The 26,322-nt window shown below is 39.9% G+C and overlaps 2 protein-coding genes and 1 pseudogene across 2 annotated transcripts in view; 2 read left to right on the forward strand and 1 right to left on the reverse strand.

The window, feature by feature from the left end:
- The window catches only part of LOC102867173 (actin-related protein 2/3 complex subunit 1A-like), a 1,085-nt gene extending 665 nt beyond the window's left edge, over positions 1-420 (forward strand). The window contains exon 2 of the mRNA XM_006891044.1: positions 5-420. Within this exon, the coding sequence (XP_006891106.1) occupies positions 5-420 (416 nt within the window). The remainder of the gene's footprint in view (positions 1-4) is intronic.
- The window catches only part of LOC102848959 (14-3-3 protein epsilon-like), a 59,523-nt gene extending 35,473 nt beyond the window's left edge, over positions 1-24,050 (reverse strand). The window contains exon 1 of the mRNA XM_006891012.1: positions 23,987-24,050. Within this exon, the coding sequence (XP_006891074.1) occupies positions 23,987-24,050 (64 nt within the window). The remainder of the gene's footprint in view (positions 1-23,986) is intronic.
- A 34-nt stretch (positions 24,051-24,084) lies between these two features.
- The window catches only part of LOC102861355, a 3,425-nt pseudogene continuing 1,187 nt past the window's right edge, over positions 24,085-26,322 (forward strand).

The raw sequence follows: 26,322 nt of genomic DNA on the forward strand, positions 1-26,322 counted from the left end.
GATGCCTCCAAAAGCGTGCAGGTCTCCACTCTGAAGACGGAGTTCCTGCCCCTCCTGAGCGTATCATTTGTGTCGGAGAACAGCGTCGTGGCTGCTGGTCATGACTGCTGCCCAATGCTCTTCAACTATGACGACCGTGGCTGCTTGACCTTCGTCTCCAAACTGGACATTCTGAAACAGAGCATCCAGCGCAACATGTCGGCCATGAAACGCTTCCGCAACATGGACAAGCGGGCCACCACCGAGGACCGCAACACGGCTTTGGAGACGCTGCACCAGAATAGCATCACTCAGGTGTCCATTTATGAGGTGGACAAGCAAGACTGTCGTAAATTCTGCACCACTGGCATCGATGGAGCCATGACAATTTGGGATTTCAAGACCTTGGAGTCTTCCATCCAGGGCCTCCGAATAATGTGAAGCTGAGCAAACCTTGGAGACTGAGCCAGCATGACCAGCTGCAGCTGCCTGCCTCCCCGCCCGCAAGAAACACTGAAAACACGACCGTGCAGATGCTCCTCTGTGTGTGCGCGTGTGATGTGTGTGAGAATAGAATTGTGAAAGTGTTGGTATTTTAAAAGCAGCAAAGATTTATTCCCCTGGCCTGTTTGATTCCATTTTTGACCAAAGCTTCTCTTTAAACAATTGATATTGGAAAATTGCCATACTGACCTAAAGGAAGGGGGCAGGTATGTAAACCGTCTGCTAGAAAATTGAAAATGCTAAATGTGAAAAAAAAAACCCAACGCCACAAACAGAAAAAATAACTGAATTTACAAGAGAAACAGTCTTCAAATCAGTAATTCTGATCTCATAAAGCTTAGGTAACTTCCAAGCAACCCATTAAATAAATTTATTTTTATTACGCCTTAAGCACAGATAATTAAGTGACAATAATCTTAAAAAATTTCTAAGATCTAAAGAGCTGGTAGTGAAAATTAACCCATTGCTAGGATTACTTAGGACTATTAAACAGAGATCACACTATTTTTATGGAAAAAGTTTTAATTTAAAATTTTAAGGGTAAATATTACAGAAAATTCTTCAAGTAGGATATGTATGAGGTTTTATTTTTGTGAGCACTGCACTCTAATAAACCCAAGGGATTAAACTACCACAATTTTAAAACTGACATATATTGGTAGGTTAAGCATTGAAGCTGTCAAATTTGACAACTGTAGTTTTTTAATTATATAATATAGCTGCTTAATGTTAAAGTATAGCATTACTTCAAAAGATTGGATATTTGCACTAATGTGGATCAAATCACTTTAAAGAGTTCTCTGGGACAATGAAACACAATCTGAGTTTTACAATATTCTGTAATGTATATTCTGTAGTAACTCTGTAATCTATTTTTTAAAATTACTACTTTAATTAGAATGGTAAACAACATGGAAAAATTCCAATAATGTAATAATATCTAGAGCTTGAAAAGTGAAGAATCTTATCACTTACGTATTAAATAAAGTACTTTGGGTAGCCTTTGAAAACCCACTGGAGAGCCAGTTGTGAGTCTGCTCTAACTCAAGAGCACATAACACAAAACCACCATTAAGAATCATCTCACCCCAGTAAGAATAGAAAAATTTAACAGAACAGCAAGCAACAAATGCTGGCGAGATTGTGGAGAAAATGGAACCCTTATTTACTGTTGGTGAGAGTGTAAAATGGTGCAACCACTGTGGAAGGTGGTGTGGTGCTTTCTCAAAAAGTTGCAAAGAGAGATACCATTTGACCCAGCAATTCCACTACGGGGAATATACCCCAAAGAGACCATAACTGACATCCAAGCAGATATATGCAAACCCATGATTTATCACGGCTTTATTCAAAATAGCAAGGAGTTGGAAACAACCTAAGTGCCCATCAACAAACGAATGGATAGAGAAGCTGTGGTATATTCACACAATGGACTTTTTTTTTAATTTGGAAAAACATATTGGCGGTACAAGGAGGTGAGGGTTGGGGGCAGAAGGGTGAGGATGGGTCAGGACGCAGTTGCAGAGCTGCACAGTTTGGTCGGTGGGGGGAGCAGGTGAAGGAAATGATGAGGGTCCAGAAGGGACCAGATACTACAGAGGAATGACAAGCATTTTCCAATGGTAATTAAACCAACTGTCTTATTGATTTGGGAATTGGATGCCGACTCTCTGGCTTCTTCATGCTGAACAGGGGCGTAGATGTAAAGGGGGGAAGGGAGGACGCTTTATCACCTTACTGGTGGTCTTGGGTTAAAGCTGCTTGCCTTCTTGCTCTGTTAGAAGATATTTTCCTGTCATTTGCTCCCCTCTGGACTGCAAAGTGTTTTCCCAGGTGGGTCCACTGGGGATGGCTGGTTGAACCCAGAGGCTCCATCCTCCTTTGCTTCCTTAGCTGTCAGTTGTATTTCCTTTTTGGCACTGGCACTGGGTTCAGGGTCAATTCTGGAGTAAAACTCAGTGTTAAGGTTACCTATAGGAAAGGGAACAAACCTAGAGAGAACAAACTTGTAAGTTACATACAGAAGGGCTTTGAGGGTGTAGCTTTCAGGTTTGCTGGGGGGGAGGGTGGCAAAAGGTGGCCTAGGTAACATTCTCTGGATACCCTAGGCATTCTTTTTTTCTTTCCCCTCACCCAGGGGTCAGATGGCACAATCTGGGGACTGAGGAGCTCACCCTGAGGGCCGCGACAGCTTACCCCAAGCCGAGGGTCGTCCCGTCCCGAGCAGGGCAACACCCCCCAGGAGCTGGCTGGTATACTCCCCCTCCAATTGCCCCTAGCCCAGTCTGGTCCCCTTGCCTGACTGAGGACTCTGTGGTCAAGGATAGTGTTTCCAATTTCAGCACTGCCACTTCCCCCCCCCCATAAGTGGTCATATTATATTTTGAAGTAGGTGTCACCGCCCTCCCCCTTTATATATGATAAACGGAACCTGAGAATTGTGAACAGACTACCCCCAGGTCTAACCATCTTTTGGTAGAAGCATTCAACAGAACAAAGTATGTGGTGCATATAGGATGGTGGTCCTCTTGTGCATGTTGCCACTGTTAAGGTCATCAGACTCACAGTGACTTTCAGCAATCCATTGTATAGGTAATCGTCCTCTTTGGCCTGTCTAAGGAAACCCAAACAGGCAGATGGCAGGCATGCATCCCAACCCCCACCTCCTACTCAGGCGGCCAGCAGGGCGTGCGCACCCCCCCCCCAGCACTGGCGGCCGTTGGGGGTGCGCCCCCCCCCACTCCGTCACACGGGCACTCGGCCAGTGGGCAGCCCCTCTTTGTGCGCAGCCTGCGGGCACCCGCTTCCCCCACAACTGCCATCTTGGCTCCAAGAATTCTCTCCAGAACAAGTCCACCTTGTGGCAGTGTGGTGGCTTCGCTGTACCAGTCTTGAAGAGGGCCGGTGCCCAGCATCCATCCTGGGTGAGGGAATCCATTTGTTCCGGCTGTGGAAGCCTCATGGAGCTGCAGCGGCTGTGCGGTGCCGCGAGGGCTCTGCAGGGGGGGGTTGGGAGCCACAAGACTCACCCATTTCTTCTTGGGAATCCTTGAATTCCTGTTGTTGAGCCTCGCTCTTCACTGACGACCAGTCATCAACTGTTTAAGTGTTCTATTATCAATAAGTCTATGGAAGGCCATAATGGCCCTGCTTTAAAAGTGGTTTACTGCTCCTGCAGCTCACCAAACTGTCTCTGCCTCCGTCGCCATCTTGGATCCACAATGGACTTTTTTTTTAAAAAAAAAATTTTTTTAATTATAATTTTTTCCACTTTTTTTTAATTAATGTCAATAAACATTTACAGAGATTTTGGATTTCCATTCATTCATTGTTGCACTTTTCTCCCCACCCCACACAATGGACTATTACGCTGCACTGAAAAACAAGGAATTATTTCAATATTATTCAAAATGGGTGACCCTGGAGGACATTATGTTGAGTGAAATATCTCAGTCACAAAAGGACAAATACTGCATGGTGCCACTGTTGTAAAAGGGGATGGGGGGAGACTGAGAAAGATGGGTTCAATAATGTATACTGCATTGAAACAGATGAGGGAGAAAACTGTTTAAAAGGGATATGTGATTAGGTATTTTTGTCATGACATAAGTCCAGAGGGAAGGCTGCATAGTGAGTGGACCTGGGGGGAGGGACTGTAAAACAATGAAAGAATTTTTCTTTTACTTTTCAAAGGGGGGGCAGGGAGAAAATTGCAACAATGAATGAATGGAAATCCAAGTCTCTGTAAATTTTCATTAAAATTAATAATAAAAAAAATAAGAGGAAGAAGAGGTCCTACCAAAGGCATAAACCATGTGATCTTGGGCAGCAGCACCAATAAAATTTTCCAAGTATTATGACAATAACTTAGGGAAGCACTTTTTCTTTTTGCTAAGTGCCAGTAAGTCAGACCAGACTCAAAGCTTGATCCTTCAGTGGTTTTTCAAAGGCTGTAAATCACACAGGGGAAGACTGCCCATCTTTCTCCAGCAGAGTAACTAATGGATCTGAGCTAAGTGCCACTGGATTGTGAACACAACTCCTCTCACCAAAAGTTCTTAGAATAACAATAAAAAGTCACAATGTCAGCATGTGCCCAATAAAGTCTAAGAGATAGGAAGGATTAGAATAGACAAATTAAGAATTACAGAGCAAGTGTGAAAAACATTAGACTGTGAGTATCCTACTATTATGAAACAAAATGTGTATTAACAGCGGAATGGAAAATCATTCTACTATGTAAAGTTTCACTGAAAGCACAGTTTAAAAACCCCAAAATAAATTTTTTTCTTTCTCCTAAGGAGCAACCGTTTTTGAATACCAAAAGAAATTTTTTAAAAATACAAAGTGGTCACAGCAATCTGTCAAAGGGTAAGAATGTAAAATGCTATTTACATAGCCAGTGAGCTTGATCATTAGAATTCTATTGTTCATAAAGTCCTAATGAGTTGGCACAGTAACAGAAAGATATTTAAAGAATACAGGAGAATTAGGGCTATGTAAGTTACAGAAAAATATGCCATTTTATATATGATATTTGAGCATCTGCAATTTTTTTATCTGACAGAGTAGGGTGTTCTGGAACCAAACCAAAACCCCTCAGATACTATAGGACTTTCATTTCATCTACTTACTCCTTATACTGATTCACTAAGTGGACCAAATGGCACATACCACATTGTAATAATCAGGAGTAGTGAAAATACTATCTAGACAGACAGGAAGATTCATGCAAGATTTTCACCCTAGTTTAACCTCAAATACATTACTTAAGGTATGTGGATCTTGCTTTCTCAAAGTAACAAAAAGCCCACAGGAATCTATGAGGTTGTATGGCTATAGGAATGTTAACTATGTTCTTACACTGAAATAATATGCCAAATAAAAACAAAGAACTTAACATGGAAGGTCTTGGAGTTCCAGTTTTTTAACTTAGATTTTCCATTTGTAAGAATATGCTTTAATCCGTGCCTCTGATGATTTTAATCATGTCACTACCAATCTCTCCACCACAACCAAATCTTATTTATCTACTATTAAAGTTTTTCCGATAACTACAGTAGTTAAGGAAACTGGTGGCTTAGAGGTAAGAAGCTGTGCTGCAATCCCAAAGGCATGCAGTTAGAATCCACTAGGTGCTGGGTGGGAACAATATGCATCAGTGGGAAAAGGATGAGCAATCTCCTCCTAGGCAACGTTTTGCCTCTCTAAACTCATTGGAGGGTCAGCTATGGGTCATTTCTAATGTTTCCCAAATCCTTGGGAACCTTCTCCTCTTTAAAAGCAGATTCATGGAGGATAACAAATAACTGTCTATGAAAAAACAAATCACCATGTATATAAAAATCTATTCTAAAAATTCTTTTTTTATATTTTAATAGTCAAGGATGTGTCATGGTACAATTGGTAGCAATTTTATTAGTTATAAAATGATCCATCTTAAACAGATGATATTACAGTCAATTTATAAGGAATGTTTTGTTTATTTGTACAAAATAAATGATAGTTCTAGAAAAATGCTGCCAACAGTTACTTCTGGCAAGGCTGAATAGCTTTTAGTATTTACCTAAGATAACTGTCCTTTTTAAAACTTTCTCACATTTAATTTCAGCTTTTCATATTTTCAAGTTTATAATTTTAGAATACTTTGTTTTATAGTTAAAAATTATATACTGCAAAAAATTATACTGCAGTCATAATTTGGTATTACTATAAAAATTCTTACAACAATCACAGGTCAATATATAAACTCAAAAAAAAAAAATATATAAACTCCATTTTGACCAGTAAATCCCATGTTCTCAGAATCTAAGCAAATAGAACTTAAATTACAGAAAAATATGCACTGCAGTTTTTTCTGGTTGTTAAAATGCTGTCAAGTCACAGCTGACTCACAGCAACCCTCTGAACAAAAGGCCTGAAGCCTTTCTATAACTATTGTCATTTTTTCAAGTTCATAAGAGTTTCCAGGGGCATATGGTTTAGGAAGTGGATGCCACTTCTGCCTCCAAACTTGGGAATTAATCTGAGAGCTCCACCAAACACTGCCCACAAGTGGTAAAGAATTCCACTGTCAACCCAAAGGCCTTGAAGCCACCAGCTGTTCTATGGGAGAGAGAGGTGGGCAATCAATTCCCAGGTGATTTACTGCTTATGAAAACCCACCAGAGGGCCAGCTATGGGTGGAGTGGTACCAGCTCAATGGGACAAGATACCACCAAAAGATCAAGCATGTCTTTAAAGGTGCAACCAGGGTGGCTCCTTGGAGACAAAAGATAATGAAACTTTGTCTCACACAGTATGAGTATGTTGTTAGGAGGGGTCAATCCTTGGATAAGGGCATCATGTTTGCAAAGAGATGGTCAGTGAAGGAAGGGATGAGCCTCTATGTGACAGACCGATTCTGTGACTGAATGGTGGGCTCAGATAACTGTCAGAAAGGATAGGAAAGGCTTCCGCTCCATTATTCCTATAAGTCGTGTAGTCAACTCAACTGTACTTATTATTAACAGCTCAACCATCACTGAAATGTGATAAAAAGAATAAATATCAAGACAAAATGAATTAAAGAAATGTTCGCAATAGCATTCTAAGAAGACAAACAATGGTAAAAAAGTTACGTGAGTGAGAAATGAAGGTTAGTGGTTTATATTTATCAACTAAAAACATTTAACAACTTGTCTAAAGGGAAAAGCCAAGGTCCTGCACTGTCGTTTTCTCCATCCTCCCAAACAAACGACATGTCTCAAGAGGTCACCTAGAGAACCAAAAAAATCTCATATTGCCATGAGTATCACTAAGTTTCTAGAGCTTCTTATCCAGCCTTTTCTAAAGCTTTTATCACATAGTACTAACACCAAGTGTATTCATGCACTGTACTAAAGTATTATTCTAATCCTTGAATAAATAAAACACTGGAACATATTATAGGAACATATGAAAAAATTAGTTTACTGAAGAATAAGAGCTAACTGATTTCAAAACTACAAAGAATATTTCAAGGGTGGAAGATTGTTTTATTAAAAAAATTACAATGGTAAGTGGGAGTCTACTGGTTTACTGTTAAAGACACATATTATGATTACATTATCAAATAAACTGTGATCTTTCTTGCAATTATGACATAAACCACTGGGCTAACAGTTTCATAAAACAGGTTCAGGCGAGTATGCAACATGGTGACCTATGAACCTTTCATTTAGCAGATGAGTGCTAACCAATGATCCACCAGGGTTCTTGTTTTAAAATCCTATAAATACTTTTCAAAAGAACTATAAAACGCAGAAAAATCTGAATCCAATATTATTTTAAGAAAACATAAAATACGAAAAAACCAAAACCAATCTCAAAAGCAAAGTACTATATAAATAGCCTTCAATAATTCTATTATGTCCTAAAAAGTTTGAGGTTTTTATGGGTCTAAGATTTTACTTCCCATCCTAGGGCAATGGTAGGTCAAAAATTCTTGAAATTTACACCTTCATATAGCTTAACCGTATAGCTGGTTCAGTACCAGTAGAAACAGAAACATAAATTTGAACAGTGGAAACCCCTGTAACAGACCAGTAGCTGAGTTGGCTGAACTACAACTCAAAATTGTGCACAATCCCCAAGTAAATTAGATTTTATTGTCCTCCACCCTAGTAGTGTGTACTCAAATGTACCTAATTTATGGTGGTTGGAGGTGTTGTGTACTATCAAGCTGAAACCAACTCATAGCTGACCCTCCAGCAGGTTTTCAGAGGCAGTTAATCACACAGGAGGAAAATGCCCACTGATCTCACACAGGGCAGCTGGTATGTAAGGGGATTGCAGCTTACCTTTAAATTCACAGTAGCAACCAGAAAAGAAATCCCTCACATTGCTGCAAATGACGGTAATACATCGAAAAAAATGTGTTCCTAAGCACAGTCATCAATTTAAATGTGCGGCAATGTGTTAAACAGGTAAGGAAATAGCCACCCCCCCAAAAAACAGGCCCTAAGGATTAAGTGGCATGTATAAAGGGGCACTAATCTAAACATAAAACTTCAAACAGACAGGCGAGCTCTGGTGGGCTAGTGGCAAGAAGCTGCACAGTTCAAATCACCAGATGATCTGCTGGAGAGGGAGAAACAATCTCCTCCTGTACCACTGAGATCCAATTTGATGGTGTACACACACACCCCCACACAAATAATAAAATTTAAAAAATAATTTGAAAACTTTAAACACACACATCCCATCCTACCCCCACCAAACTTAATGACCCTTGGTCCAGGATTCATTCCCTATCTCCCATTTCCCTTCTATTAGGAAATACTCTCAACCTACATCATCCTCCTCTTTTTACTATTTTTTTAAGTTACTGTAAGTTCACAAATCATATTGGGTTTTCATGTAATAATTAATACACATTTCATCTGATATTAATTACAACTGATTATGTAATGAATTACTATGTCTGATCAACCCCTTACTGTGTATCGCCCCTTTCACCTGCAGTCTTGTCTTCACATATTACAGACTACTTCATTACTGACCAGTTTAATTTTAAAAACTCAAAGCAACATTTTTTAAATTCTCAAAATGTAACAAAAAAAATACTGGAAACATTTTGGAAAATATCTGTCTCTAAAAAAAAGGTTGGTAAGATCTAACTACGAAACGAGGTTGGATGATTCCTTACAACTATTGATGTTTTTAGGATAAAATTTATCAGCTGAAGAATGAAATTAGGAACATCTAGTTGCAAACGCAGGCTTTAATTCCAATGATATAGTCACTTTTCCTAAACTACCTAATGTGACGTGGAGAAGGTAAGGAAATGGAAGTAAGTAGTTAAGATTCTCTTGAAAAATACAGAAGAGATTTAAAAAAGGCACAATTGTGTGAGCTCGTTCTAATTCATGATGCTATTGTCTTCAAATGGGCCTTGCCTGATCCTGGATCCTCACAATCTCATTGGTGGAGTCATTATGTCATCCATCTCACTGAGGGGCTTCTTCTTTGTCAATGAACCTCTACCTTTCCTAGAATGTTTTCATTTTCCTGAGATTGGTTATCATGACAAATCCAAAGTATGTAAGACAAAATCTTAGCTGCGTTTAGGTTTTAGTTTATTTTTTCCCTTACAAAGCACCTTTTGGTTAGGTTCTGAGCACGTAACTAACACACAAGGCAGTCTCCTACACCTAGTATTTGCATTATTGTTGTACATCAAGACCATGATTCAGAGAGACTCTATGAACAACCTTGTCCTATCTCAAGGACAGAACCCCCTTGACATCAAGTCCAAAGTATGTGAAATAAAGTTTCACCATTTTTGCCTCCAAGGCACACTCTAGCTATACCTTTTCCAAAACAAATCTGTTCTTTAGGGAGTCCACAGAGATACTCAATACTCTTCTCCAACCCAACTCTTAAGACACTGATTCTTCCAACAGCAGATAAAAATCAAGAGACTGCATCAGAAAAAAATCTGTGGCCTTCTCACAAATATTAGAAGAGCAAAAATCTGTTGTTGTTAGGTGTAATCAAATCCACTCAGCCTCCCAGAGTCCTACACAGGTGATTGTTGTTATAGATCCTTGAGTGGACTGCGACTCACAACAAACCCATTAACCCTGAACCCTATCTTGAACCAATCTCACGGTCTTGGTCACTGTGTCAATCCATCTCATCAAGAGTATTATTCTTCTCCTGTGCTGACCCTCTACCCTTCCAAGCATAATGTTCTTCTCCAAGAACTGGTCCCTCCCTGGCCACATGCCCAAAATTATGTGAGAAAGAGGTTCACAATTTTTGTCTATAAGAAACAACCTGGTTTCACCCACTCCAGGACAGTCCTGTTTGTTCTCTTGTCAGTACATGGCATGTTCAATACTCTTCTCCAGCACCACAGCTCAAAAGCATCGATGATTCTTCTGTTATTCACACTCAGCTCTCAGATAAACGCAAAGTTAATCAGGTGCACCTTAGTCTCTAATCTGACACTGTTGCTCTTTAGCACTATGAAGAGGTCCCTCACAGCAGAATTTCCCAATACAATTTGTCTTTTGATTTCCTGGCTTCTAGTGCCAAGAGTGTTGATTATGGACCCAAGCAAGATGAAATTGTTAACAACCTGAATCTCTTTTCTATCTATCATGATCTGGCCAGGTGATGAGAGTCTATTTTCTTGATGCTGAGCTTCAATCCATACTGAAGACTGCAGCCCTTCACCTCCTGCAGCAATGCTTCAACTCCTTCTCAGTTTCAAGTCCTCATTTTCAGCATAACGCATCTGCATAATACAGGTTTGTTGATGAGTCTTCCTCCAATCCTGATGCTACATTCTTCATTAAAACCCAGCCTCCCAAATCTGTTCTACATATAGATTTAAAAGGTATGGTGAAAGAACACATCTCTGACACACTCCTTTTTTAATTTTGAACCATGCAGTGTTTCCTTGCTCCATTCATATGTATGGCTGTTTCCTGATCTAAGTATAAGTTTCACACAAGCACTATCTAGTCTTCTGGAATTTCCACTCTTCACAATGTTTGCCACAATTTTTAGTGATCCAAAGGATCACTTTGTATAGTCAATAAAACACAAATAGCCTTGGCGAGCTCTGGTGGCCTAGTGGCAAGAAGCTGCAACTGCAATCTCAGAGATGAATGGTTCGAATCCACCAGATGCTCTGCTGGAGGAGAAACAATCTCCTCCTGTACCAGTCAGATCTGATTTGACGGTACAAACAAAAAATAAAGAAAAAATAAAATAAATAAAAAACCTAAAATTTAAAAAAAAAAACCCACAAATAGACATTCTTCTCTCTGGTATTCTGTTTTCAGCTGAGATCCATCTGATAGTGGCAATGGCATCCCTAGTCCTACAACCTCTTCTACAACCAGCTTCTACTTCTCAGTTTTCAGATGAGGTACTGTTCCAGACTAGTTCAAATTATCTCTTAATTATACATAGTAACAATTTTAATACTAATAAAAGTTTAATAATAATTTTAAAAAGCATTTACATTCACTAGAACATAAAACCTCAATAAAGAGATCTTTTATTTGTTCACAGATGAATTCCAAGACAATACAAGAATGCTGAGGAGGTGGTGGGCACTTAGCATGTATTTGTCAAATGAGTCTGGAACTTCCTTTTAATATTCTGTTTTCAAATTATAACCCTGAAACGGCTCTATGTTTTGGTGGGTATTATTTTCCCAATAAAATCTCAATATGAACAACTTTCCTCTTCATATACCAAATTAAATTCACCTCCTCTCTAAAATTAGCTCACTCAAAATTAGCTTACTCCTTTTCTAGAAAGAAGAGACACCTCACTGTCTCATGAACTTTAAAACTTTTAAAATGTTCACCAGATGCTCAGCTGCAGAAGGAGGGACAATCTCCTTCTGTACCTGCTGGATCCAATTCAATGGTACACAAGGGAAAAAAAACAACTTTGAAAATTAACTTCAGTTAAGTTTGAAGAAAAAAAAAAACACCCAAGATAATCTTTTACCCAGAGTCTACCATATTTGTTACAGAAATGTATCCACCCAATCAGTGTCAATATTTAATAAAGACCTTATTTTATCAAGATTTATCCTCTTATATTTTCCGAGGACATACTCTCAAGCAGCCAAATGTGTTTGTAATAGAATAAAAAAGTAAGCCTTCAGTGAAAGTTACACATAGGAAGAGGCTTGGAGATCAACTACCCAAAGCATTAAAGTATGGGAAGAAAAGAGATCAAAATCTAAATCTCTTAAACTAAGAATAAAGTCTAAATTGTACTTATGCCTATGTGATTAGAACAAACACAAGAAAAATAAAATAACCTACCTTAAGATTGCTCTAGAATATATCAGGAAAGGAAATGACCAGAAGCAATACTTGCACTAATACCATAGAAAGATACTATCAAGTCCGATTCCTTCAAATGCTTGTTTATCTGAAGTTTGTGATCCTCAAGAATTCCTCTCCTTAAACTGTAGCACCTCTACGTATGTAACCAGTGCAGTAGAATCTGCACTAATTCTGACCCATGGTAACCTCTTGTGTGTAACTCTGCTCCAGAGATTTTCAATGGCTAATTTTTTAGAAGTAGATTCCTGGGCCTTTGTTTTAAAGAACCTCTGGGGTGTACTCCAGAATCTTAATCATGAAAACCCTACAGGGCATATATAGTTCTGCTGACAGTCTAGGTTGCCATGAGTTAGAATGAGTACAAACTAATAAATGGCTGTTTTTCTTTATAAAGAGTTATTACAAACCCATGAAACATAAATTTTACATAGAAAATTATTTGACAGTAATAATCTTTTATAGAAGTCTATAGTCTTAACTCTTATACATTTTAATTAATTTTAATGGAAGTTTACAGAGACTGTTTCTAGTCATTCATTGCTGCACTTTTCTCCCTACCTACCCCCTTCTCCCCCAATTCACTCTTCTCCTTGAAAAGAAAAACGCTTTCATTGTTATGCATTCCCTCCCCTCAAGCCCACTCCCCTATGAAGCCTTCACTCTGGACTTCTGTAGTGACAAGAATATCCATTCACTGTCCCTTTTAAACAGTTCTCTCCCTCATCTGTTTCAATGCAATATACATCATTCCTCCCCTCCTTTTCTGTCTTCCCTCAACCCCTATGTCAGTCCCGTTTTACAACAGTGGTCCTATGCAATATTTGTCCTTTTGTGACTGAGATATTTCACTCAGCATAATGTCCTCCAGGGTCATCCATTTTGCATACTATTTCATGAGTTCCTTGTTTTTCAATGCTGCATAGTATTATTCCATTGTGTGAATATACCAGGGCTTCTCTATCCATTCGTTTGTTGATGGATATACATTGATTTTTTTTCCCCAGCATATTCTTTTCACTTAATTTTCCTCCTTTCATTCACTGTTGTACATTTTTCTCCCTGCCCACTCTTCCCCCCCAAAGTCCTAACTCTTATAAAAATATTTGCTGGTCAAAAAGCACATATATTTCTGAGAGAATGTCAAGATTATTATAGTATACATTTTTACTAGTTTGATTTCTCTTTTAGCCAATTATGATCAAACACAATCTCACAAGGTCTTAAGTAGAGCACTTAGCATTTCTACAACATAGTGATATTCACCCCAGCTATTCCAAAGTTTGCAAAGCACCAATTATCAGAATTAGGTAGCATTTACTGGTAGCTTTCTAGTAATCAGAACCCACTGACTGCCCAAAGTTTACACTACAACCTGTAGTTCTGGAAAAGAAATTATTTCACAAAACTGGTCCTACGCAATACCATTATTTTCTTAATCAGTAATCTGAGACTGCTGGCTAGTATATATTTTAACACTAACTCACCATTTACATTTTCATACTGCAGAATCATTCATCCAAAACCCTAACAACAACATATGTTAAATTTGTTTGTGACAGGGTCTCCCGAATGTAAGTCTAAAATTAGTATTTTTTTTAAAGTTGGATACATGCTCAACATTACATTACAGATTAAAATGCTTCCAAATAATGTAGACAACTCACTTCCTGTGCATACACATTTAGAAATAATAAAATTAACTTTCTTTTTATATTCTTATTTCTTCACAGGATTAAAGCATGAGAAGACACCTGCTAAGACTAACTAAAAAATGCAAGTTCTCTTCTAATACGATCCTAGTAGATCAGCATCAAGGACATTTATATGACCTTTTGCTTCATAAAATATCAAATTTTCCCAGCAAGTTTTCCCTGACAAGCAACACATTTCTGTTTACAAAAGCTCTTAATATCTTAACCACTATATAAATTAGCAGGTAAGGCAGACATTAATTCTCATTCTACAGATGAGGAACCTACAGCTCCCAGGTGAAAACTGTCCCAAACTACCACTAAACTATTTGCCAAGATATGAAATAGTGTGAAAACTTTTATTCATAGTCTTTCAAATTTCAGATGCAAATGAAGAAAAATTCAATTTACATTGCTTTAGCTATATTTCTGATCTGATCTCAAATTAACCCTACAAATGGCAGATCTTAAGTCTGTCCCACTCAAATTTCAAAATCATCTCAGGAACAGGTTTGAGGCCGTGAGCACCAATGAGCGTAGACCAAATGAGCTCTAGGAGGATATCAAAAAAATCATCCATGAAGAATGCAAAAGATCATTACAAAGGCTGAAAAAGAAGAAGGCCAAGATGGATGTCAGATGAAGACTCTTGAGTATTGCATTAGAGCGCCAAAAGCTAAAGGAAGAAGCCAAGACATCAAAGAGCTGAACAGAAAATTTCAAAATGCAGCTCGGAACGATAAAGCAAGATACTATAATGAAATGTGCAAAGAGCTGGAGTCAGAAAATAAAAAAAGGACAGAACTCACTCAGCGTTTCTTAAGCTGAAAGAGTTGAAAGAACAAATTCAAGCCACAGGTGGTACTACTTAAGGATACTTTAGGTAGAATGTTAAATGATCCAGGAAGTATCAAAAGAAGATGGAAGGAGTACAGGGTCACTATATTAGAAAGAATTGGCTGACACAGAAGAATTTCATGAAATAACGTATGAGCAAGAGCCTATGGTGATGGAGGAGGTTGCTCTGAAGGAATTGGCAAAAAACAAGGCTCCAAGAGTTGACAACATACCAATTGATTTATTTCAACAAACAGACACTGCCCTGGATGTGCTAAGGTGTGCCAAGAAATCTGGAGGACAGCCAGCTGGCCAACTGACTGGAAGAGATCGATATTTGTTCCCATTCCAAAGAAAGGTGACCCAACAGAGTTTGGAAATTATAGAACAGTATCATTAATATCACATGCAACCAAGATTCTGCTGAAAATTATCAAAAAACATTTGAAACAATATGTCAACAGAGAACTGCCAGATGTGCAAGCTGGATTTAGAAGAGGTCGTGGTACTAGCTAATGTTAGACAGATCTTGGGAGAAAGAAAATAACAGAAGAATGTCTATCTGTGCTTCATTGACTATGTAAAGGCTTTTGACTGTGTGGATCACAACAAGCTGTGGGTGACTCTGAGAAGAACAGGAATCCCAGAACATCTGATTGTGCTAATATGCAATCTATATTTGGACCAAGAGGCAGACGTCAGAACAGAGCATGGAGACACTACATGGTTCAAAATCAAGAAGGGGATCCTTCAGGGATATATTCTGTCTCCATACATTTTCAATCTCTATGCAGAACAGATCATCCGAGACGCTGGGCTGTACGAAGAGGAATGTGGCATCAGGATTGGTGTAAGAGTCATCAACAACTTTGGTTATGCTCAACCCTGCTTGCTGAAACTTACCTGAAGCACTTGCTGCAGAAGGTCAAAGACTGCAGTCTTCAATATGGATATTGAAGCTCAACATCAAAACACCAAAGATTCTCACCAATGGGACAATTGGCAACATCAGTATGGTTGGTTAAGAGACTGAGATAGTTAGTAGTTTTAGTTTACTTGGTTCCAGTCAACACTCTTGGTAACAGCAGCAAGGAAATCAGGAGATGAACTGCATTGGGAAAGTCAGCTGTCAGGGACCTCTCGAGAGTACTGAAGAGCAATGACATCAGGCTGGAGACTAAGGTGCACCTGATCCAGGCTATGGTCTTTGCAGTTACGTGCTATGCATCAGATTGTTGGACTGTGAATAGGGATGACAGAGAATTGATGCCTCTGAGCTGTGGTGCTGGAGAAGAGTGTTGAATATACCATGGACTGCTAGGAGAACAAACAGGTTTATCCTGGAGAGAGTGAAGCCAGAATGCTCCTTGGAGTCAAGGATTCTGAAGCTTCGTCCGACATATTTTGGGCATGTTGCAAGGAGGGACTGGTCCTTGGAGAGGGACATCATGTTTGGGAGAGTGGAGGGACGGCGTAGGAGAGGAAGACCCTCGATGAGGTGGATTGATTCTGCAATCAGGGAGGTGGGAATGAAAGTATTTGAGACGGTGAGGTTGGTGCAGGATAGAACAGTGTTTAGGGCTCTTGTACATAGGGTCACTATGAGTCGCAAGCAACTTGAAGGCACATAACAACAATGGCAGATCTATCTACTTAGTTATAACAGATTAGTGAACTGGCAGGAAGTTGAAGATTGAACTTCAAAGAAGCTAAATTAATCACGGCCAAATGTTTTCTAAAACTACAGAGAACTCAGGTTTCTAAATAAAACTATCAAGATGTATGTGAGACTTTAAAAAAACTGTATGGGAAGAAAAAAAAGTATGGAACTTACTATAAAACTGTTAACACCTTAAATTTTTTAACACAGAAAGCCAGCATATTTATTTGGTTTAGCCACTATCAGTACAGACTTATTAAAGTGATTGTCAGCAAGCTTTATTTTCATCAAGTACCATATCCTTGACATCAAGTTCCCTGTTGGGGAGGAGAAAGTCTTCCCCTTTGTCTCTGACTGTAAATGCTAACTTCATGAAAAAGGAAGTGTCTATGGGTCAAAGCTAACCATTTCAGTGACAGAGGAATGCAAAGTTTAAGAAACTTTGAGGTAATTTGAGAAAGTTATTGGTGAGAAATAATCTAAGTAGGATGACCATACGACAAGTCTGCCCCCAGGACAATCACACAGCTTCTACCTGCTTTCCCAGCAAAATTATTAATCAGCACCTTTTCCTTTACTATTAAAGCAATTGTTACTAAAATTTAGAAAATTTAAATAAGCTTCTGAAATAATTCCTGGAAAAATTACTTCATGGATAATTAAAGAGCTAAATTTTATATAGACAACTTACAATATTAATGTGTACATACATCGCCACTATTCCAGTATCAGTTAAATGTCTTTTTATCTTTTATGCATTAAAAAAATACTTCCAGATACATCAAAAAACATGTTCAACATAATACAGTAATGTCTTGATATATGTCACAAAGTAGTCCCCATTTTATTATTCTGAACTGTTTATATACTTGTAAATTTTTTTTTAATTTTCTTATTTTTTATGTGTACCGTCAAATCGGATCTGACAAGTACAGGAGGAGATTGCCCCTCCTTCTCCAGCAGAGGATCTGGTGGACTTGAACCGTGTACCTCTGGGACTGCAGTGCAGTTTCGTGCTACTAGGCCACCAGAGCTCCCTCTAAAACTATGTTTTATTATAGTGTATTTACTGGAGTTTGGTTAGTGCTTTGCATGTCTGTGAAATTACCTTTTAAGACCCTTTTTCTCTTTTTAGCTAAACAAATGCAATGGTTAACTTCTAAAACTTTTAGGAGAGGAATGATGGCAAATGATTCACTAATGTTCAAAATAGTAATTTAGAAAGCTATCAAACAATCTCTTAAGAACAGAAACAAAAAATCTGGCTAGTTACTAGTTTGATATAGTTCGTTGAATACTGATAACAGACAATTCTCCATTTATGAACCTCTACTTCGTACTTAACATGCTAACTGTAGACTGAAGCAAATCCTGGAAAGACTATTAAAAATTGCAAGTATAGCACTGCAGTCCCAGAGATACATGGTTTGAATCCACCAGATGTTCAGCTGGAGAAGGAGGGGCGATCTCCTGTGCCGGTCAGATCCGATTTGACGGTACACAGAAAAATAATAAAATTTTAAAAATTCTTTTAAAAAATTCATTTTAAAAGACAGGTAAGTCTTAGAAACTGAGGTGAACACACACTCTGAAATTATAAAGTCTTGGTTCTAACTGTATCCAGTATGCCTTGCGAAAGGATTTTATATATTTTAAATAAACAAACAAATGTCTTTAGAAAAGAAGGGACCTAATTTTACTTATTTGAAATCATAGCTGAAGAAACTCATCCAGCCCCTCAGAGAGCACTGGTCTTTTCTGAGTAGCTATGAGAGTACTGGTCTAAAGGTCAGCAGAGACAACTTCTGGTTTTGCCATTTACTAATCATGTGACTACAGAGGAAAACAAATCTTCAAGTTGTTCAAATTCACTTTCTTAAGCCATAAAAATGAAGTCATACCTGATTCACTTTTGTATGTTAGTTTCTTTTTAAAAAACTGAAATACAATGCACTATAGAAAACAGTACACTATAAAAATTTAAAACTTAATTTTTAACCTTCCCTTATACTTGTCAATGTATATGTATGTACATACATACAACTGAGATACAAAGTAAAAGCAAAAGCCTACAAAATGTGCTTACAGGCCCCCTGTTAATAGTTTCAGATCAGCTTCTTAAATGTACCAAAAATTTATTTGTGAAGCTGGATATATAAATATATTAGGCCTCAATTTGGCCTAATTCAATTCAGGACATCAAATTTCTTATTCCATTGTTCAAGCAATAAACAATTATGAAAAGTCTGTGTGCTTGCCAGTTTGTCAGTGTGTTTGCTTGCCCTTACAAAATCTAAAATTTGGTCAGTTTTATAACTTGTAATTGCATTTTTTCTCCGTATCCGAGTTCAAATTGAGATCTTTCTTATATACAGATGGGGGGAAAGTCCCAAAGAATGTTCATAGTAATAATTTACCCAATACCTTCAGTCGCAATAATTTCATTATAATCCTTAAATTTGTAGGCCAAAGAAAATAAAAACATGCTCCATACAATACTGTGCAGATGTCTGAAATCTGCACAAAAGAACTTAAGATTTCCTATCTAGACTAAAAACTAGTTGTAGAAGAGATTTGTTATGTATTTGGGTGGGTGGGGGGACTACCTTGGTCAACACACTAACTGAACCAGCAATGTATATGTGCTACTATTGGCTTATACTAAAGAACTCGGTGTTTTAGTCTTTTTTTTTTCCCCTTCTTTTTCTTTTGGTATTTTAGTCTTAAAAGCATTACTAGAACTATTTTACACACTTCCCCCTAACAAGATCTATATTAAACACTTAACTCAAAATATGCCCCTATTATTATTCACCAGAATAGGCTGATGGTGGAGCTCTGGTGTTTTCAAGACAATTCTCATCTAACAAATTCAGAATAGGTGCATTCCTGGAACGAAATCATGCAGCCAAAGAGCTATAACTGATCATTAAAACTTTACTTCTACCTCCTGGGAGTAGAAAAACGAAGAAGCAAAACCACCCCATATCTCACAAGCCCTGATCTCTGTATTCTACAAACAGGAAAAATGTTCACTTTTTTCCCCTCTCAATGCCCCACACTTTTCTCCAAATATGTTGAGTTGGTTCAAAAATGGTGAGAAATGAATGGTTTTACTTAATACAGCTACTAAACAGATAATTATTCCTTTATCTGTGACTGAAAAGTACTCTGACTCTGTGACCCCCACATGCTACAGCACAAAACTGTTTTATTGTTTTGACTATAAATGAAAGCCGACTGCTTCTAAGTATTAAAGCAAAAATCACTTGTACCACCTAGAAACTTACTACTTAGATTACTGTCATGTTTGAGACCCCAGATTTATTCTTCAAAGCCTCAATCATCAATTTCTATCTACAATTCCAAATTGTTCTTGTCCTGCACAAAGCTCAGTTCTTCCTTGTAAGTGCCCTATCCCGCACCATTTTTTATGATCTCTGCTCACATCCACTGTTGTTGCAGTCAGTCAATTCATATCATTACAGATCATCTTCTCTTCCACTCATTCTCTATTATTCCGAGGACTGGCATCTCTTGACAACATGCCCAATTTTTTTTTTCTCTATTTTTTTTTAAAGCCATTTAAAGTGACCCCAGCTCCTACAGTAGCTAGAGAAAGTTGTAAGACATTTAAGCATTAGGGTCAACACTTACTCAAAATAAGTGGTGACTGTTGCAAAACAATAACCAGACTATCCCCATGACTGGTAATAAGTTCTGTTAGAGCTATGCTATATTCTGTTACCAAACAAAACTGAACATTGTACCCAATAAAAGAAACTTTCGAATGTGTAGAATCGTCACTGGTGTCAGAAACTACTGAGCACCCTGACTTCTAGGTCAAAGTTCAGCAGTTCCAACTCAAAAGGCTCCTTAGAAGACAAGCTTAGCAATTTACTTCTGAAAGGTGGTAACCTTGAAAAAGCCCTGTGGACAGTTCTACTCTGCACCGTCACCAACAATAAACTCCATCATAACCAACAACCTGATAATCAAGTAGAGACATTATTTCTTTACAATCTTCATCCTCCTCTTTCTGCCCCCATCACTGGGGTTCTGTATAGTTCTTCTCCACCTTGTAGGTACCATGCTCTCCCCCCTTCTAGTTTCTGAAAGAGAAACCTAACATTTGAACAATGTAGTAACGTAGCTTTATCAAAAAGGTTAGGTTTCAACCAATCTGTGCTTAAAAATCCTCTGCACTGAACCCTACAATAAACTGTCATTTGTTTGATAGCTACAATTATTATCGTCCAGATCAGTTTTTCTTTTTTTGTTATGTGTGTTATTTCCTTTGTTTGTTTGTTTTTTAATATAAGAGGCATCAATGATCCTGTTATCTTTAGTAGGTGATGCAATGGTTAATGTCCTGGGCTGCTAACCCAAAGTTTACCCAGAGAAAGAAAGAAGGACTTATACTTCTGAAAAAGTAGCCACTGAAAACTCTATGGAGCATGGTTCTGCTTTGATACACACTGAGCTTCCAGATCAGTTTTAAAAACAAGTTCAAGCCAAAGAAATAATGGACCATGTAAACCTCAATGTTCAGGACCCAGAGATCAGAACTGACTGCTGTCTAAGAGATCACAGTAAATCCTAAATAAAGGGGAGGAAATGTGGAACGGAATTCAAAGACAAAAAAATCTCAAAAAACATAAAGGCTTACTGCAAGACTGGGGTCCTTGGTCACTCCTGAGCTTGACTTGAAATAAGGGAGCCTGGTGGAGCAGTCAGCAGAGCTGGTGATCAGAATGCACCAGCGACTTAGTGGAGAAAAAGATGGGCAGTCTCCTCTTGTGATTTACAGCCTCTAAAAACCTGCTGAAGGCTCAGCTACTAGTCTATGACAGTGAGTGAAGTGAGCAACTGTCCTTAGGTGCCAATAAGAAACTTACATCTCAGAGACGATATGAACACATCTGAACCTTGTCCTATCCTGTCATCCTCACCACCTCTTGACACTTGAGCTCAGTTTTAGCAATCCATCCTGTTGAGGATCTCCTCTTTCGGTGGCCCTACGGTAAACAATAATACCAGGGAAGAACCCATATCTTAGAATAACTAAAAGCGCAGCACTCAGCCAAGGAAAAAGCCCTGAAGGAAGGAATGGGTAGGATTAATGAAAATGAGAATTACAGGGATGAATAGGAAAAGTATAATTAATTACACTGAGTACTTTAACAGTTATAAAACATAATGCATACAAATTGTTAAATAAAAAGCCAAACTTTCACTCAAGTCACAACTTAAAAAATGTTCAAAGAGGAATTTCCCTCCAGTTCTAAACCTTTCAGTTAGCACAGTTAAGTCTACTCACAACCTAAATCTCGACCAAGACACATTCAAATATCATGTCTCCAATACTGTCAAGAGTACGGGTAGAGCAACAATGAAATGAAAATCTAACTTTTCTGTAGACTTTCGTTCAAATTACAATTAAAGTTTTTAAAAATCTATACGTTAAAAAAATTGTAGGGTTAAGAAAAATCAATTCTGAGATGTGGTAGGAAAGGGGACTTCTATTACAAGAATACTTCTATTTGTATGAATTTTAAAGACAAATCTGACCTTGAGCTGTACACTTCCCCATCTTACAATCCTCTCCCTTCCAACAGGAATCTTATTCAACAAATATTACAATTTAGGAGTTTAAAATAAGCCTAATACATACACGATCTTTCCTAAATGTGAGTTCTAGAGGCCCTTCTCCCCTAATTTTTAAATTTCTGAATCTAAATTTTTAGTAATACAGAAAGACCACCCCTGAGGCTATTCAGGAAACACCTACATTGCATTTTGGGAAGGGAGGGAGAAAACGGCTTAGGTCTAAGAGCAGAAACTTGGGGGGGGGGGGGGGGAATGGGGGAAATTGTACACCAATAAAGGAATTTTTTCCCCCCCAAAGAGAGGAGCGAACTGGTGGGGAGGGGTGGGCAGGGAGAAAAGTGCAGCAATGAAATGAATGGAAATCCAAAATTTCTGTAAATGTTTATTAAAATTAATAAAAGGAAAAAAAGAGCAGAAATTTAAGATCAGACACCTGATTGCCCCCCCCCAAAAGGCCCATTTGATGTACCCTATCTGTACAAACCCATATAGGATTTAATCTATGTAACCTAGGTCCAAAGTGGGTGTGTAGGTTTACGTGAAAGATAGGGGTAATTTTAAAAGAAACTGCCTGTGACAGGCACAATACACCTTTTGAGCAAGTTCTGAAAAATTCCTTTAAAAAAAAAACCACCTTTCAAGGCAATAAGCCAACGACGAATTGTTCCACACCCGTGCATAAAACCGTCTCAAGTGTGAAAATGGAACCTGGACTCTCTCCTGGGACGTCCTACGATCCTAACTCAAAGACCCAAGCCTCAGACGAGTGCCTCCAACAGGCCGTTCCCAATAACGTAAACTCGTGCGGGCACCCCTCCCCAAAAAAAATAATCCAGCGACTACATCGTATTTGCAACAACTTTGTTCCCGAGGAGGTCCTCCCGTTCGTCATACACGGTGCACGCGTGTGCACGGGCCCATCGATTGATTTCACAGACTGGTAAACTGAGGCCGAGGCAGGAGAACGACGAGCGCTCACGGTCGGGGTCGCCCCGCCTCGCGCTCCAGCCACCAGAACGCCAGGCGTGTGGGGCCAAAGGCGGCCGGGACTCGCTGGGAGAAGCGCGGGGTCGAAGGGGGGGTGGCTTGCCTTCTGAACCTTTCCAGAACAAACACACGAGGTGGAATATAGGAGCCCCCCACCGCCCCCCAAAAAAATAAAATAACACACCACCCCTCCAAGGTGTGCCGGCCGAGCGGCAGGAAACCCGATCGCAGCATCTCAGCCAGCCTACGCCCAAGGATGCAGCGATTCCCATCCTCTCCGCACCCTCACCCGGGACCGGCCCCGAGCCCGAGGAAGCCCTCGAGGCTTGCAAAGGTTCTCCTTTGTGAGACTCCACGGCCGCCGCCCCACACGGGGCCTCAGGGGAAAAGCCACCGCCCCCACCCGCCATATTTCCCTCAAAGGCGCTCGCGCCTCCAGCTCCCGGTCTCCACTCTCCCCCCGTGTGGCGGGTGTTTCGTCCCCCATCTCTCCACCCAATAGTTCTCCCCGTCCCGTAAGTGTCCCAGAAGCTCCCCTGGGGATTGCTCGCCGGAGACGGTACCGGCCATCTCCTCCCCCTCCCCCGCCCCAGGACTCGCCCTCCCCCAGCCGCCATTTTACAACCAACTCCTCCACCCTTATCGCCTCGGCCTTTCGGCCCGCGAGTGGCTATAGCGGAGGACACCGAAGGGGTCAAACTCTAGGGCCTGGAGCCTCCCACCGCTCCAGGCGCCCACAAGCCATTTCCTGCTTCCCGAATCTCCGTCCCTGGGCCAGGCTCGCAGACGATGCCGCCATTTTGTCTCCTCCCGGCCTCTGTGGGCGGCGGCAGAGGGTCCGAGAATTCCAGCCCCCCGTGAACCCCCCAACTTACCGTCGTATCGCTCAGCCTGCTCAGCCAGCTTCGCCTGGTACACCAGATCCTCCCGATCATCCATAGCGGCGGTGACTCAAGCAGGGTGTGCGCGACGGATGGAAGCGGATAGCGTCTCCGACTCTCTCAGCTTCTCGCTCCGCGTCCGGGCAGCAAAAATGGCGGCGCCTCAATCCGGGACTTCCGCCTGCGCACGCGGACACTGCTCAGCTCTATGGCAACCGCTCCCTGGCAACTGGCGCGGGGGGCGGGTCCTGAGCCTCGCCGACCGAAGCCCCGGCCCTCCTCGGCCGGCTCCGCAGGCGCTGGAGCGCAGAGGCGGGAACCACGACTGAGGCGAGGGAGAAGTGTCCCTGCGGAGCTGGGCAGGAGGAAGGCGAGGCCGGCCTGAACCGATCCTGAAGAGGACAAGCATTGACCACAGTCTAGGACCAAGCCTCTGGCAAAGAAACGAGAGGGCGTACCGATTTTTGTCACTGCAAAAAACTCCTTGAAATCAACTTGCCTTCTTCCTTATTTTGCCGCCGTTTTCTATGCCAACCCCAGTCTTGGAGCTTTTTAGACTCATTTAATCCCAGGGAAAGGGTTAGGTCCAAGTGGTACTGTGGGGAGGAGCGAACTGGGGGCGCGCGGGAAGAAAAGTGCAACAATGAAAGAATGGAAGTCCAAAATCTCTGTAGATGTTCACTGAAATTAATAAAACAAAAAAAATTGTGTGGTGGAGCCAGAGGTAGATGAGGAATAAAAAGTAGACTGAGATCAAATCATGAAAGCCCTTCTTGGACGGCAAGTTAAGAATTTTGCATTTATTCTACATACGTAAGAGAGCTGTTGTGCCCAAAGTCTTCCTGGTTATCAGCATTGGTTGCTCACACCTTTAAGAGGAGTTTGGAAATGTAGTCTCCAAGCCTGACTGCATTTGGTTGAAATCCAAAGTAGGTGAAGAAATGGAGCAATAAATGTACAAGTTTCTCTTGAAATGCGAAAGCAGTGGAGCAGTGTTTTTTTTAAAAAAAAAAAAAAAACAACAACAGTACACCCATGTTTATTGCGGCTTTGGTCACAATAGCAAAGAGCTGGAAACAACCCAAGTGCCCATCAACAAAGGAATGGTAGAGAAGCTCTGGTATATTCACACAATAGAATATTATGCAGCACTGAAAAACAAACAGCTCATGAAATATTATGCAAAATGAGTGACCCTGGAGGACATTATGCTGAGTGAAATATCTCAGTCACAAAAGGACAAATGTTGGGAGCTCCGGTGGCCAAGTGGCAAGAAGCTGCACTGTATTCCCAGAGGTATGTGATTCGAGTCCACCAGATGCTCTTCTGGAGAAGGAGAGGCAATCTTCTCCTGTACCGGTCAGATGCAACTTGACGGTATACACACACAAAAAAAATATTTTATAAAAATTAACTAAAGGACAAATATTACATAGGGCCACTGTTGTAAAACGGGACTGACATCGGGGTTAAGGGAAGACAGAAAAGGAGGGGAGGAATGATGTATATTACATTGAAACAGATGAGGGAGAGAACTGTTTAAAAGGAATATATTATTGGGTATTGTTGTCATGACAAGAGTCCAGAGCAAATAGTGGAGTGGACTTGGGGGGGGGGAGGATTGCATAACAATTAAGGAGTTTTTCTTTTCAAGGAGAAGAGTGAATTGGGGGTGGCAGTGGGCAGGGAGAAAAGTGCAACAATGAATAACTGGAAACTTTAAGTCTCTGTAAACTTTCATTAAAATTAATAAAAATTTTAAAAAAAACAAACCAGAATGTCCAAAGTGCCGATCAAGATCGAAGTTCAATCCCCCTAAACAAGAACATCTTCTGGAGTTGAAAGTGATGCAGTTGACAAAGCCTACTTTATTTAACAATATTCCTGTGAAGTGTGAAGAAAAAGACTTACCTGGAGAGCTCTTTTAGCCAACTCATGAAAGATGATCCTTCACCTGTAAATGGTGCAGAAATTTTAATGTTGGGAGAAATGTTGACTTTACCACAGAATTTTGGAAATATATTTTGGAGTGAGACTTTTTCAAGTTGTATCAGCGTTCATAATGATAGCCGTCAAGTTGTAAAAGATATGTTGGTAGGCGAGCTCTGGTGGCCTAGTGGCAGGAAGCTGCACTGCAACAATCCCAGAGATGCGCAGTTCAAATCCACCAGATGCTCTGCTCAAGAAGGAGGAACAATCGCCTCCTGTACCAGTCAGATTCGATTTGACGGTACACACATTAAAAATATATATATATATAAATTTTTAAAAAAGAAAAGATATGTTGGTAAAAGCTGATCTTCAGACAAGTTCTCAGCGTTTACATCTTT

This window comes from Elephantulus edwardii, unplaced genomic scaffold (genome assembly GCF_000299155.1).
Source record: "Elephantulus edwardii isolate Elephantulus edwardi_28Jun2011 unplaced genomic scaffold, EleEdw1.0 scaffold00094, whole genome shotgun sequence".
Lineage (NCBI taxonomy): Eukaryota > Metazoa > Chordata > Mammalia > Macroscelidea > Macroscelididae > Elephantulus > Elephantulus edwardii.